Source organism: Excalfactoria chinensis, chromosome 13 (assembly GCF_039878825.1).
Source record: "Excalfactoria chinensis isolate bCotChi1 chromosome 13, bCotChi1.hap2, whole genome shotgun sequence".
Taxonomy (NCBI): Eukaryota; Metazoa; Chordata; class Aves; order Galliformes; family Phasianidae; genus Excalfactoria; species Excalfactoria chinensis.
This window is the reverse complement of record NC_092837.1, coordinates 10,894,283-10,909,899: the sequence shown is the minus strand read 5'-3', so window position 1 is coordinate 10,909,899 and position 15,617 is coordinate 10,894,283. Positions and strand designations below refer to the sequence as shown.

The window sequence follows — 15,617 nt, the reverse complement described above, 5'->3', positions numbered from 1 at the left end:
GCAGCCCATGCTTACAGCCGACCAGCAAAGCTCAGCCCCTCCGTTCATGCTGCAGGGATAAGCCTATGGCTTCTCACAGTGCTTACATATACACTGTTCCTACAGGGCTGGCTTTGGGCCATGCCCTGCCCTCCCCATCGGAGCTGCATTAGGTAGCAAAATGGTCTCTGAAAGACTTCATGCTGAAGCTGTGTGTGAAGCATCACACATCTGGCTGTGCAGCAGGCAGGGAACACACAGCCCCCAGCTCTGCCCACATCCCATGTGATCTGCAGCTCCTGCAATGGGGCTGCTACCACTCCTGCTGCACCAAACCTGGCTGCTCCCAGCAGCAGGGGAAGGAGGAGCACACAGGTTAGTTAGCCCAGCGCTTCAGAGCTGGCTCTGGGTTGGACATACAGGTCTCCAGATCAGGGCAACGCCCCGAAGACGCCAACCATCAGCTGCAAGACAGCTGACGTGGCACTGGGTCAGCCTTCGACTCTGAGCAGAGTGAGATGTGGACTTCAGCCCTGTTTCCCGATGACTGCAGCAAGAACGAAGGCAGCCATGATCTGCAGGGCAGGCTGCCCTCCCCTCTTAGACGGGGGATTTGGGCGCAAACATTTCTTTCCTGGAAAGTGCTCCCTGTCGCTTAGATTCCTTCCTGTCCCACAAAACCCCTCTTGCAGCACAGATCTCAGGCACCTCGCGTTCCCCCAAGGACCGCAGCTCATCGCCATTAACAAGCACCAGCAGCTGGCAAGCTATTTAGAGGAGCAGGACTGCTCCTAGCCATCAACCACATACACAGTGGCTTTCTCACCTCACTGCCCTGCCAGCACCAGAGCTCAGCCCCCTGCAGCACAGTGCGTGCTCCCTCCCACAGTGTCCTCCTCAGGAACCAGCACATTGTGCTCGGTAAGAACTAAGCTTGCTCCTTGCTTCTTGCTGCAGGTTGCGGCGGGCAGGGAAGCTGCTGCAGATGGGGCATCTGATACACAGCCCTAAGGGATGGGTGGGGAGCAGGCAGCTGCCAAGCCCTGAGCCTCTCCACCAGGAAAGGCTGAGCACAGCGCGGCTCGGATCCTGTGAGCTGTTTGCATGTCGGGAAGCAAAAAACAAGCCACTTCCAATCAACATCATGTTGCCAAGCCTGAGCTCTGCCCTCTGGGAACCGGCTGCCAGGCTCCAGCAGAGCTGCCATTCGTGGTACTGACGCAAACCTCAGCCTGCGGGGAGCCGCCCTGCTACCAGGTACCAGGGAGGTCAAGGGACGCAATAGAGAGCTGTCACTAAGGAGAAAGGTCGTTCAGCAGAGTGACTTACAGCCATAATCAGTTTATAGGATTTGTTAACAGCTTCGGGCCAGCCAGTCAACAACCTGTGTCAGGCACCCTCAGCACAACAGCACCTTCCCACACCTGGGGTGAAACGCAAGCAGGGAAGGCCTTACCAACAGTTCTGCACGAACCCACCTAAGAAAAGCAATCAATTAATATATCCTGTGCGGCCTGAGAGAAGAATGGTCCCAGCTGGAGGACTCTGCTTTCCTCCTCAGAAGAAAAGGGTCTCGGGGAGGAAGGAGAGTGCTTCCAGGATGTGAGTCACTGAGAATTCCTGGCCGTGCCTACTCTTCTAACAACCCTGCAACTGGAGCTTCCTGACCTTCCACTTGCACAATGTACGTACCAGCCCCGAGGGTGCATGAATATACCCTCATTGTGCAAATACTTTTGGAGCCGTTAGCAGGGCTGGCCCCACCAGGTGATCCCAGCTCAGACACACCCGCTGCAAACAGTCCCGGCAGCACCAGCTGCAGCCATGGAGAAAGAACCAGCTCAGCACAAGGCAGAGCAGTGCTCATCCGCATTTGCTGCCTGAGTGACTTTCTGTTAGCTCAGAGGACCCACGCTTATCTACTTGATCTCTATGCTGCCTTCCCCACTGCCAGCCCTGTACCTGCACGGAGCGCTTGCTGCTCTGTGCTCAGCCCAGGCAAAGCCCCAGCTACGTGAAGATCTGACAAGTGCATTGCATCTACCATTGCAGAGGTCAGCTGGCTTGGTGCAGCTGCAGGCAGGCAATGGCCAACTGCTTCTGTATACAGGAGCCAACTACATGGCCCCAAGCTCACCTACACTACTGAAAAGCAGTTGGTGTGCAACCACCACCAGAAGGCCATAGAGCAGCGAGAGCCACTTAGACAGCAGAGTAGGCTGTGCAGAAACCAACCTCACACCCTGCAGGGTTCTGAGCTGAGCACACCGGATTGCCCACCTCATTCTAACAAGTCCCACTGCACTTCCCTTTGGCATTGGTATCTACCAAAGCCACACGCCAGTGACTCATTTATGGCACGAGGAAGGGAAAGGCAAGGTTTGTTCCTAGTGCCCTTGGCCCGGCAGACCACAAGGCCCCGCAGTGCGCTGCTGAGTCACGCAGGACTGCTGCCCCACCTCAGCAGGGACACTGAATTGTGTGTAATGAAGCATATGCTCCGTACTTACAGGAACATAAAAAGATAAGGCCCTTATTTATCATACAACATGGACTTTGGCAGCAACAAGGGAGGCTCAAAGCCGGTCTATGCCGTGTGATAACGCACAGTCCTTGAAGGCCTTCTGATCTCAATTTGTTTCCGTTCAACACAAAAAGGCCCAAGTCTGCAAAGCTGTTCAAAGCTCGCTATCATTTCATGGCCGGGAGGAGAGCTGGGAGCAGCGAATGAAGCCGGCAGCTGGCTCTGAACACAACTTGTGCACACTGCAGTTCTGATAGCACTCCTGCATGCTACTGCTGCCGCTTCCGTGCTATCCTTTAGACTCAGAATGAAATGAAGCAAAGCCAGCTGCTTGGGAAGTCAAATTAGAGCCTTAAAAGGATTCACGCTTTTAGTATCGAGCTCTGCAAAGCAGCTGAGCTGACTGCGGATCCTTCAGGAGGAACAAGACCTCCTTTTGGCCACAGCCTTCTGCTAACGTACGACCTCTCCTTTGTGGCTGAGGAAAAACAGCCCCGGCCTGTTTTGAGGAGCTCCATTAGAACATCCCCATGCCCTGGCACAACAGTCGGTCATTCTCTATTCTTTGTACGCAGACCTTGCACAACCCCCCACCCCTCCGCCCCCTTCCTGTTTAGCCCTAGATAATAAGGATTACATTAAAGAGCAATTTCCACATTAGAACGCAGCATGAATGCAGTTGTTCCACTCAGGCCCAATTAGGAGGGTGGGCACTTCCTCTGCGTCGTCCCTTGCCTCATGTTTCCAGAGGCATTAGTGCTCAGAGCAGACAGCTCTTCCTCCCAGCCCACTTTTCCCTTTTGTCTGGAGCCTACAGTGCTCATAAACTTGCATGATGACATCAAGTTGATATGAAATCATGATGATTTCACTGTGACTAAGTAAGGAGCAGATGGGCTGACGAAGCTGGCCTAGCAACAAATCTTCTATTTAGAAGAATGCTGTCAGGAGAAATTAAAGCCTTATGTAAAAACAAACCAGCCTAGGATCACAGAAAGAATCCCGGCTGGAAGGGACCTCAGGAAGGGATCTACTCCAACCTCCTGCCCAAAGCAGCAGCCTTAGGCACCTCCAGCCCTGCTGCATCCTTTCAGGAAAAGCACAGCACACAAAGCCCCATCCGAGCTGCTGGGAGCTGTAAGCAGCACACCTGGGAACAGCACAACAATGCACTGGCAGAACAAATCAATGTGTGAGCCTGAGAAACAAAGAACAGCCCCGACTCTACATGTGGATTTCAATGGAAACCAGTAGGTTAGAAATCTGGGGTCACACACACTGCACGGGGTTGGCAAAGCAGGCAGGAACATCAATAGCTTTTAAAGACTGACACGGTATCACGCGTGCCTGTGTGTGAGAAGCCAGGGTTTGATTTCATTGCTATCACCAGCACCCAACACTATGCAGAGCAGGCAATGCAGGACACTGCTCATCAGTAAGGGTGATGTTACTGCTAGATGAGACCTGAAGCACTCTTTGAGTGCCTTTTACATGGGAGAAAAGAAAGAGGCTTTTGGTTGCTTGCAAGGAGAAATGGTTTGAATGGGTTAAACAATCGTGAATCAGCACACCACGCAAACACTCCATCCTCCCACTTAAGCAAGCCTTTTAAACGTGGCCTTAAAACGCCTCAGTTGCTATAAAGAAGTTAATTGCTATAAAGAAGTTAATAAATTGCTTTAAAATGCTGTACGTAGCTTAAGAAGATGGCTGAGAACCTGCTGGTCACAGACTAGTTTTGTTCTCCACATTCCAGCACCTTCCAGGGAGCAGGAGGTTGTAGTTCTTGTACTTTATGGCCAGGGTTGTAAATAAGTACTTGTGAAGGGCCTGAGTTTGCTTGCAGGTAGTTCACTTTGCATCAGAATAGCAGATAAACCTCTCAACACAAAACCTTTGCAAAGCTGCAACCAGAAAGTCAAGATCCACATAGTTTTTAATGCTTTAGTTTTAAATCTTCCTTACAAACCAAATAGATCATACAGCAAACGAGTGTTCAATATCATCACAGCATCTCTTTGAGAAGGGTTGCCATCCTGGTCAGCATGTCTGGCGAAGGCTGGCTTTCTGCAACGAAGCACGACAGGGCTGACAGGTTCAGCTCACACCTCTGTGTAGAAGTAAACTCTATTTAAACATAGCAAGCTTTAAGAACTAACTGGACTCCGCGCTCTTCTGTATTGCAAGACTTGCAAATAGCAAGAACTACAAACCAACGCATTCTGACACACCAAGCATTTCAGGCTGTTCTTGCTTACAGTGCTTATTCAAGGACAGTTCTGTTCTTAAACTTTGATAACCCTCCTAGAAGTTTAAGTAAGTTTAATCAACAGAGGAAATAATTTCTTCTCCTGAAAGCAAATTATTTCATTTTTGAGCATCGTATGTCAAAGCAAGAGAAGAGGTACCAAACAAATCCAAGCAGCCACTCTGAAACCAGCTGCCAAGGAGGCGTTTCATTGATGTGTCTTCCAGCTATGCCAGTGCATGCTGTCACATGTATTGCCTGGACATCTGAAATCTTACAAAGAGTTAGCATAGTCTTCTAGACACCAGGATACCAGTCTTCAAACGAGGCATGGCTTGTAAAGCATCCATTAGTGGATGGGGGCGATACTCAGAACTTTAAAAACACCCTAGCCAAAAGAGTGAGCTACATTTCCTTCACCTCCCAGGTAACAAAGAATGCTCTTAAACAGCAGACAGGTTTCCAAAGCTGCACGGGTATCTCTGAAGCCTGGCAGACTTTCACCTCCCTGTACTCCGAGTTCATCTATCCACGCATTAATTAGCACACACAGCTCTCCAGCTCAGGTTTAACATCTCCTCAGAGCAGATCCTTCTTGTCTAGGGAGTATGCATAGTGACCGCACAAGTGAGCAGCCTTGATCCAGATTACAACGCTAAGATGACAGAGTGCACAGTGTAGTTATTATGATCTTGAAGAGACAGTTTGCAAAACAAAAGATTTTTGTTGTTGTTGTTTTTTAAACAGTAGAAATATGAATTGTGACCAGAAACTCTGTTACATGCATGGAAACTGTCTAAAAAGCTAACATACAAACAACATTTACACAATAGGCGTCTGGCAGCATTTTCAGACATTTTTTCTTTTAATTTATTCTGACATGCTATAAAGGAATAAATTACACTGTTAAAGAATTACCAGCAATAAAATTATTTCTGTCTTTCAGCTGGGCTAGAATAGGAGTGAGAAGGAAGACAGCCTGGGGCAGTAACCAATGTGAACTCTGCGTGGCGTGAGGCTGTCCCCGAGAACAAGAGTAAAATCCGGTCATACCCACTTCACAAGAACTTAAAAGAAAATGCCTTGGTTTAAAACCATCCAAATACTCCGTCTGAACTTTTCTCAGCGGTAGCGATCACAAGTCAGTCCAGCCGGGGCACGACGTGGCAACGCTTGTGAAGCTGCCAACACTGGGTCTGCAAAAGATGCCGTCTCGTTTTAAAAGTGTCCAATCTCGGTACGGAGGGATGAGGGTCTCAAACAACAGGTTAGAAAAATGCTGAAGTGCCCCTTTCCCCCTCGAGAAAAAAAGAAAATACAAAATGTATTTCAAAACAAAAATGAGGAAGAGTTACAACACTAAGTCTAAAACGATTGAGGAAGGAAAATACGACTTCTTTTGCTTAACAAATGGCCTTGAAACCTGGTTGAAAAACCAGGGTAATGCAGATTGCTCTTGAACTGGATTAACAAGGCAAATTAAAAAATAATAATTTCCTTACAGAAACAGTTTTTAGTTTTTAATGAACTTGTAAACAAAAAAAAGCTCCCGCTTCAAAATAAAAACAAAATCCCAGATCATATAGATGTTTACAGTGATTACATTTATCTAAGCAACTTACATACAGGTTCAGTTGTAAGATGTTAACTAAATTTCGTGACAAATATGCTGTTTTTCCTTTTATACCAAGAACATTATAGAGTTAATGCAGAGTCCTAAAGATTATCTAGTAGTCGCTAAGTTTCTCTTAAGTCTTCACTTTAGATGCTGTTATTTCTAGCACAGGTAAGCAGGCAGAGTCTTTCATACGCTTAAAAACTGGAATCTTTGGTTACTACCATGTCAGCTGGCTTGGTATGTTGCACATAGAAGCCAACAACTTTAAGAATGTTTAAGTGTACAACTTTCAAAACCCAGGGAGGAATAACCAGAAAAGAGTGTGCACAATTGTGAGCATTTACAATTATCACAACTGTTGCCGAAGACTGTTCATGCCATTCTTCCAAAAACAATGAGATCTCATAAGCAGTGTAGTTCAAAGTAAAAAGGTAACAAAAATTGGCATATGCACAATTTTCTCCACTCGTGTGTCAACCATTAGTTAACTTTTCCACTTGAAAAAAATGCAATAGAAAACTGGACACCATGTTTCACTATCTCAGTAATATTCACAATTACAGCTGCTACAACTCAAAGTGCAGCATCGTTGACGCTGCCCAGAGCCAGTTTATACTGATATTAAGTTCTTTACACCAAGTAAATGGTTGCCCACAGCCACTGGCAAGTGTACGTATGAACTAAATTTCTAGGATTTGGGGAGTGACAAGTCCTGCTCCGATCTGCTCTGCTTTGTCCCATCCTCTCCATGCTCAGAAACCTGCAAGACAAACACAAGGGCAACTTACTGATACAGGATGAAAGTGAGGAATAGCCTCCACGGTAAGAAAGTTAAACGTCAGTTATGGTCACAGGGGAAAGTGCTGTTCCGCCTCCGAATTTTGCCAAGTTCTTCATGTGCTTTCCCAAAGCTTAACCAGTATTTGCCATCATCCTTTAACTCAAACACATGGCTCTCACTCGCACCTACCGCTGCACTGGAACAAGGGCTCAGCTCAGGCACCAGCTGGATGCCGCATTACTCAAATAGGAATTCAGACCAACAGTTTGAAAGATGTATTATTGCCACTAGGAAGCAGGATGTAATTTCATAGGATTGTTTTCTACTTGTCTGCAATGCCTTACATTCATATCCTTGAAAGTCAAACTGCCATCTGATTGCAGTGGTGTTCTTCAGAGACACAGTACAGCAGTGACAGACAGACAGAAGGAAACAAAACTAATAACTTACCTTCCAGTAACTGGTGCTCACTACACACTCAGATGTACGATGCTCTGGGGAACCAGAACAGAACCTTGATAGTAGCTAGAAAGCCAGAATACCTTCTGCCCTTGGAAGGACTAGTCTAACTGATAACGCGACCCAGAGGGGGGACATACAGAACAACTGTTTAAGAGTTCAGAACTCTAAGTGACAAGTTTAATATGTTGTGGAAAGGGGAAATAAAACGAACACAAGCACGGATCTCAAAGAACCAGTTACTGCAAGCTAAGCTAGTCTTATCTTCATGAGACTGCTTACGTACTCGTTTCTGATGACTCAGGTAGCAGTGCTGCGCTGTAAGAGATAACAGGAATTTCGACTGAAGGCTACTGAGCAAGTTTCCACTGTGGCTGCCCTCCAAACAGCGCTGTATGCTCAGAATGTGTTAATTCCCTTGAGCAACAGCTCTTTTTTTTTAGCAACAGAATTGTCTTCAGAATAAGCTCTGAAGCTGACCCCAGCTACAGCTTGTGCTATCAGCAACAGTGAAACAAATGTAAACAAGCCTTAAACATGGCCTGACATCCCATCAAAAATATATCTGGGTAACAACCAGAAAATAGCTTTAACCCTCCCAGAATAGGTTACAGGTAATTCAGAAGAGATTCAATGGCTTTGTCTGAATCTAGTCTTGAAATAACAGACTTCCCCTTATGCAACAATAGCAGTTCTTGAAGGAAAGTCCTGCAGCAGCATCAAAACAATCATTCATTCTGGAGTGCAAATTCTCACAGAAGCCCCAGTGATTCTTTAGTTCCACTGGGATAAAGCTGCTCACAGCCCTTACTTGATTCACACAACTGATATTTACACTGTTTTTCCATGTAACATGTTCATCTGTGAACAGATTCATCACTTGAACCACTTTCTCCATCTAAGCAGCCAAAACTAACTTAAGAATGAAGGAGTGTGTTCACCGTATGGAAACAAACAGACTGACTCACTGCTCAGGAGCCTGGACGTTTCAAACAGAAATGGGATCTTGATCCTGAGGACAAAGGATACACAAACAAAGGAGATGTTGCTGTTTGTTTTGGAGTAATAGCCTTTACTGTACAAAAGTCTGGAAAATTAAGTCACTTTTGTAGGGCAGATTATAATGCTCCAGATTCCGATCTGACAACTGATACGCAGAAAAATCCATGCAGATAATGCAACACAGCTATCTGGGCTGGGCTTCTCCATAGTCACACAAGCATCTAAGCTCTACATACATAGCTCTCAGTCACTCAGACCATGCCTTTGTTCAACACAGATCCATTTCAGCTACCTCAAAAAGACAGATTTGTATGGGCCAAAGTAACAACACTATCAGAGGCAGAGCAAGTACACTGCTTGCCTTCTCAGCATAAATCTCTCAGACTCTCAATGACAAGCACTCAGCACCAGTTCCATCGAGCAGCAGGGATCTTTTCTTTGAATCAAAAATAAGAAACCAGAAGTTTGTATCCCCATGTACCAGATTATTTGTTGAATAGCTGTTCTTTGTGGTCAGCACACTTAGAAAGAAACCATTTCCAAATCCAGTCTGACTGAGCAGCACAGCAGGACACACAGTGCTGTTAGGAGCACTCACTGTTCATCCTGCTGGTCATGGCTCCTCTCTCCACTTTCCTAAACTACTTTATCCAAAACCTGGAAGGCAACAGTGACAGTTACTCAAGGCAAGTTGTTTCCAGCTGGAAAACCTCGAGTTTAGGGTACATGGCAGCATAATGCTCAACTCTGCAAGTATCAGTAGGGAACTGGATTCAACCCATAATGGTCCTTGTGAGCCCTATTACCACTATGTAGATAAGTTATGTATGGCCAGCTCAGATCTCATCTATCTTGGGTGCTACCCCAGACTTTCATGATCCCAACAGTATATAAGGGGGGGCTCAAATTGTTTTAATATTCCTGTAGCTATAGAACTATTTGGTACCTGCAGAAACAAGCAGTGAGAATTGTTTAGTTGTCAATTGACTAAACCTCATCAAATGAATAGTCTGTTCTGAGAAACACTGCCATGACCAAAGGTATCCAGTGAATGCTAATGGGACTGCTTGACAGGCTATGCAACTCTACACTGAAGTGAATTAAAAACATCTCTCAAGTGGAATGACAGTTTATTCTGGATAATGACTATTTCAATCAGTTTTATGTCTGATGGAAGCTGACTGTAAGCATCGTTACAAATCACACCTCAACTACTGCACTGTCAAGAGACTGAGCTGAAGTTCCCAGAGCCAGCAGGGAAGCACTGTTCAGTTCACCTCTCCCAAGATCAAAACCAGCTCATCCTGCTGTTACAAAGGACACTGCACAGAGTTCCAGAAGACAGGGACAGGAGGAAAAAAAATACTAAAGGCCACTGAAGGGACTAACCTGGAAGCAAGCAGAACATTCAGCACAAATAACCTGTGAAATGGTTTAACTTGAAACACAGTTACAGACAGCCAAAGATATCTACAAATGAACACGCTGTCAACAGAAGTGATGAAAGTCATTTGAAACTTGATTTTTCACTCCCAAGATGTACACCTCCAATAGTATTTGCATATCATTCTGTCATATTTTAATCAATGAACGCACCCATACATTGCTATTTCCAGTACTCTTGTTAAACTGGATGTGTTTACCAAGTGGGTATAATTTGATATCGTAAACACCCTTAAGACAGTTCAGGACAGCCTTTACTACAGCAACTATGGGAGAATTTAACTGAGTATCGGAGAAAAATAACCATGTATTATTTCATTTAACTTTGTGACAGCAATGTATGAGTCATGCAACTTCCTGCTTGAGTTTAGCTGGCTCCAGATCTTTATTAACAGGCAATATTCGCCCCCAAAAATGGCATGGATGATTTTTGTAAGCTAATATTTTTACTTTGATTTACTTTGAGATTAAGCTATCCATTTTAAGAAGCTGGAACGTCTTCAGATGTTCACATGCATGACTTTAGTGCTTTAGCAACATTACAGCTTGATCAATCTAAGGATCGTGGATCTTTTCTTCATAATGGAAGAGGGAGGAATTGCTCAACTAAGAGGCTGCTATGCCAAGAGCCAACAAAATTCTACCAGGAAAACATTTCTTCCACAGGGCTCAGGACCCAAGGACAGCTCACAATGGGAAAGGTCCATCAAGGAACAGAAATGGTCTCAGGGTTCAGTCATATGACTGCTTGTTATTCATGCTCATCACTTAACTGCAGCTTTGCATTCTGCCATTAACTTATTATTAGGAAGTGGAAGCAGATAATGATTACAGTCTCTACTTACGGTGTAGCAGTTGACCAGATAACTCCTGAGCCAGGCAATTAGCACATTAAACGTTACAATACTTCACCATCAAAATAGCATTTCAAATGCATACGAAACTTGAAAAATCAAGACAGTGTTGGTTCACAGATCATCACAACCTGCAAAACCTTCACTGTAAAGAACAGTTGTCGGGAAGAGTGTGCATTTTTACTCATATTACTTCTTCCTGCTGTAGTAACCAACCTTTCCATGCACTGAATAGGACTGGCTCCTGCACTGGGTTCCGAACTCCAACCACAGCTTCCTGTTTCAGGAAATAATTTACGCCTGGTGCGTTATCACCGAGTCAGCTACATACCACAGTTTCAACCAAGGGAACTGGCTCATAGCTTTCAATGTTGTAACACCTGTCTGCTCCAACAAACCAGGGAGTCTGACATCATATCTTACCAATCCTCTTTTTAATTCAAGAAAATTTGAGATTGGGTCTTGGAAAGATCAGCAGGTTATTTTACTTCAACTCAGAAGGGTGAAAAGTTACACCTCTGGATAGTTATTTTGATTCAGGCTACCTGGTAAGGTTTGAATGCTGCCATAATACATGAAAAATAATGTTATGAGAAGTCCTCTGTGAACTCTTCTGCTTTTATTTGACAACTAAGTCTACCATGTTGGACTAATAACTACATACATAAAAATACATAATAAAAATTAGTCCAGACAAGAATGTACTGGAGGGCAGCAAGCAGTAGCAACATCTCAGGACACAACTTGAACCTGGTCTCTCTATGTGATCAACCCCATGACTTCAATTTTATCCAAACCTCTTTCCAAAGAATCAGTTTCATGCTAAAACCAGCTGTAATAGCTGTAGCAGTATTTCATTCTAGTGGCTTACTAGACAAACACTGGTAGAGGAACTTAAAAAAAAAGCCTGTAATATGTCTAAGAAATTCTAAATGCCTCTTCAGAACTTAATTTTTTAGCTTTTACATAACCATATCTTGAACATTACGCAACATTTCCCCTTGAAACCATAACCTAGAAACATTAAAAATAGTCAAGAAACCTGAAAACCCACCCAAACCATCCATGTACTTTAGAAAATTGTGACGTGGCAGTCCACAGCAGTTCAGGGTTATTCCTCAATTTAGGCAAGACATTTTGAGCTCACTGGTCCTTCCCTTTAACTGTGGATCAAATGTCTCCGTGTAAACCCACTGGAGGAAGCCAGATTGTTCACAATTTTCTGTTTGTGATGTTTGAGGCATACAGAACAGCACCAAACCCACCGCTCTACAACAGCTGGAACAGAGTAGAACCCAAAGTCTCTAGATCCTTGTCTAGTTGATGAGAATTATCCTTCAAGAAGTGTTAGGTCTAGGATTTTGGATTGTATTATATATTTATACATATATAAATATATGTATATATATATATATATAAAAATAAAAATAAATTAATAAAAATGTCCCATTCCCAACACCAAGTCAGTTCCTTGTTTTTGGAAAGTGGTTAATGCGGGAGCAAAAGATGCAGTGGTTAAAATGACCCAACATCCCCAGAAGAAATGATATGAAGAACAAGGACATTTTGGTATAAAGTTAGTAGTCAAATTCTCCAAGGACGTCTTTTTGTTTTTGCTTTTTCAATTAACAGCCAAATATATATTTTTAACCACCTCCTTGATCTAACACTTAAATTGCCAACATTGTCCAAATTAGTGTAATTTTTTTTTTCCTGTAACGTCACTTGGTTCTTGGCTACTAACCTTTCATGTTACTCTTGGATTTGTCAGTTTGCTTGCCTGTGGGGGTTTGGGCCTGCTGCCCCTGCCCACTGGAAGAGGCTGCCTGCTGTGCTGCTTTCTGCTTTAACATTGTCCAGTCGAATGTGTAGTCATATTGGTGGTTCAAGGTCCTAGAAAAGAGTGAAATGCTTTACTACAACATCGTAACCACCTTACTGGTAATGTAGGTGTCTTTGTTGAAAACTCATAACTGGAGATTAATTCTTCTTGTAAGCTGCTTTGGAGATTATGAATGATATACAACAAGACTGCTAACTTAAATGGATTCTCGAAGTAAGCCCAAATATCATCAAGCAGCATTTTCTTCTTTGTTTATGCAAGAGTCTCCATTTGCTCAAGCAGCAACCCACATTATTGCTTTGCCTGAACTGTGATTCTCAGACTTTTAATGCATATATAGTTCCATAAGGAACTGCAGTATCATAAAACCCAAATTTAGCAAATACAATTTCTTTTAATTCTAGAAGCTTGGAGACTCTTAAAACATCGGTACCAGCTCCTCCTTTTGCAGACACTATTCCCTGCAAGCTTGGGTTCAAGTTGTCGATTCTCTAGCAAACTCAAGGAAACAGCACTATTCCTCTCCTTTGAGATTCTGTATCTCCTGGATACTGCTGCTATTCCCATCACTGACTGTGAAACAGTTGTATGAAGGGGCCAGCTTCTCAATCCATTTGCAACAGATTTTGAAGCACAGGCTCAACTCTCCAGCAGTAGTGGCAAGAACGCACAACTCTTAAGAAAAAGAATCTTTTCCTTCATTACATAAACATTGCACATTCCAACTCTCAAAGAATAAAGTCCCAGAACTCCCTCCAGCAGGCACTGCAGCTTTCTGAAGTGCAAGTTCCAGTGTAGTTACTGACTAAATTCCTCTACTCCACTTTGAGACTGACCTGAAAAGAATACGGAATAATTGCCTCAGATACATGTAATCTGGTGCCTCTTCAAAACGCAGGCCACGACAGTAGTTCAGATACATGGCAAATTCTGCAGGGAATCCCTGTAAATCAATAGTGTTAATCAAGCCATGACTTGGAACAAAGGGCTTCATACAATTCTACAAAAGGCAAAAACACCACATCTATAACAGAAACTGGCTGAAGATTATTGACCAGAACTCTGAAATATGTAATCCTAGTCATTGCTCTTAAAAGACCACACTATTTTCTTGATAACCTGATTGAACATACTAAAGGACATCTACCACCAGTAAGCGTGAAGACTTGAATCATGAAGGCCTCAACCTCTTTCAAAGATTCTGAGCTCTGTTATGTATTTCTAAATTTAAAATGTGTTAAAGTACACATTTGAGTAGGTAACTGTAAATATATAACGCTATACTACAAGAAAGAAAAGATAGTGTGCAACAGTTCAGTAGTTCTCAAGACTTGGCATCATTCTGATGTGCAAAAACCAGTTGTTCTCAAGGACCTTTGTTAGCCAGCGTGTGGCTGGTACAGCCCAAGAGAACTCTTAAGACACAAATAAAAGCACTGGAAAACCACTGTTCTGTGACACAGCTCTAAAGACCACTGACAACCAATTCTACTATGGGCTGCACTTGAGATAGAGAGGACAACCAAGCAGGTAAAGGCAGCCTATACACATCTGCCTTGTTTTTATTTATCCAAGAGGGTTAGTGCTGAATATTAGCTGTAGAAGTTTAAGAAATGGATAAGTCTCTCCAGAGAGAGGGAAAACTTGCACAGCTGATGGTCTCTAACAACTGGAATCGTGGTGGCAGGACCTATCCCAAGAAACAGCAGAGAATGCCTGCCCTGTTCTACAAACTGATGTTCTTGTTGGGTGGCCAAACAAGGCATTTATTGACTGCCAGAGAAGTATTATTCAGTAGCAAATGCTGTGTGAAATTAATACATTGGCTCTACTTTTAAAAACAAGAAATAAAAGATCTTCCATCTCACGGTATGACATCATTTGGAAACTCTTACCTTACACAAAACCTCAACAGGAGTGGACATTTTCTTTTCACTAATCTTTTCATACTTTTGCTTCTTTGTTGCAGCCTGTGGAACATGTGGGTCACAATATAAGAGATATTGTGCAACACTGGATTAACAAGGACAGTAGCAAAAAAAAAAGACAAAAAACCCTTTGGTCAGCCCTAAGTATTTTATGTGAAATCTCCAAGTCCCACACACTTACTGCAAAGAGAATGAAGGTCAATCTGGTATTAAGATTTGGACACAGTTTAATACCATTTGTTGCAGTCTAATGCTTCCCTCACATGGCATAGCTCGTGTACTTCCAGCTACTGCTTTTGTGTGCTGAACAGGCCAGACTAGCACATCTATTTGGTAAAGTTACATTAATTCTCACTCAGTACCCCATTCAAAGTTCTGCCTGCTTCAATACACAGTCATTAGCGCAGCTGAAGAATTCCTGTGTTTCACAAGATGCCTGCCTTTAGAAAGCTAACATCTGCAGCTGCAACACTACTTGAGTTACACAACTCTCATATGGAGGAAAAAAATGATTAAAGCATGGATACAAGTCATTGAAGTGTATATAACAGAAACAAGAAATATCTGCCACGCTTGCACTTGGCTACCACCACACGTAATAATATTTGAAACAAGTAGGTTTCAGCTGACAATCATTTTGTTGTGCCATAAACTAGACTGAAGGTATAAAAACTTAACCATGCACAGCAATTCAGAAAGCCACTAAAGATGTTATTTTCTACTTCCCAAACAGGGTCTCAGCCTTGGACAGGACAATAATGATTTGTAAAGCTGACGTAAGCTATTGTTTAGCATAACTGTTAGGAGAGTCAAACAATACACATGTTGCCTGCTGTACAAGAAGTAGGCAGAACCTTTTTCCTTCTATATTCTATAAATACCATGCCTCAAGAAAAGCTACTTTGCTGAACTGGAAATGAACATTATATACAGCAACC

At 43.5% G+C, this 15,617-nt stretch overlaps 1 protein-coding gene across 5 annotated transcripts in view; it reads right to left on the bottom strand.

The window, feature by feature from the left end:
* Positions 1-4,421: 4,421 nt before the first annotated feature.
* Positions 4,422-15,617, bottom strand: part of CSNK1A1 (casein kinase 1 alpha 1) — a 32,749-nt gene continuing 21,553 nt past the window's right edge. For 2 of the 5 annotated variants that reach the window (XM_072348690.1, XM_072348688.1), the window contains 4 exons: positions 14,647-14,721; positions 13,588-13,694; positions 12,689-12,801; positions 4,422-7,129 (listed from right to left, as the gene is read on the bottom strand). In XM_072348690.1, coding sequence (XP_072204791.1) covers positions 7,122-7,129; positions 12,689-12,801; positions 13,588-13,694; positions 14,647-14,721 — 303 coding nt within the window. In that variant the 3' untranslated portion in view covers positions 4,422-7,121. Of the gene's footprint in view, positions 7,130-12,647; positions 12,802-13,587; positions 13,695-14,646; positions 14,722-15,617 lie in introns of those variants that run through there. The other 3 variants (XM_072348689.1, XM_072348686.1, XM_072348687.1) reach the window with 2 other exon arrangements.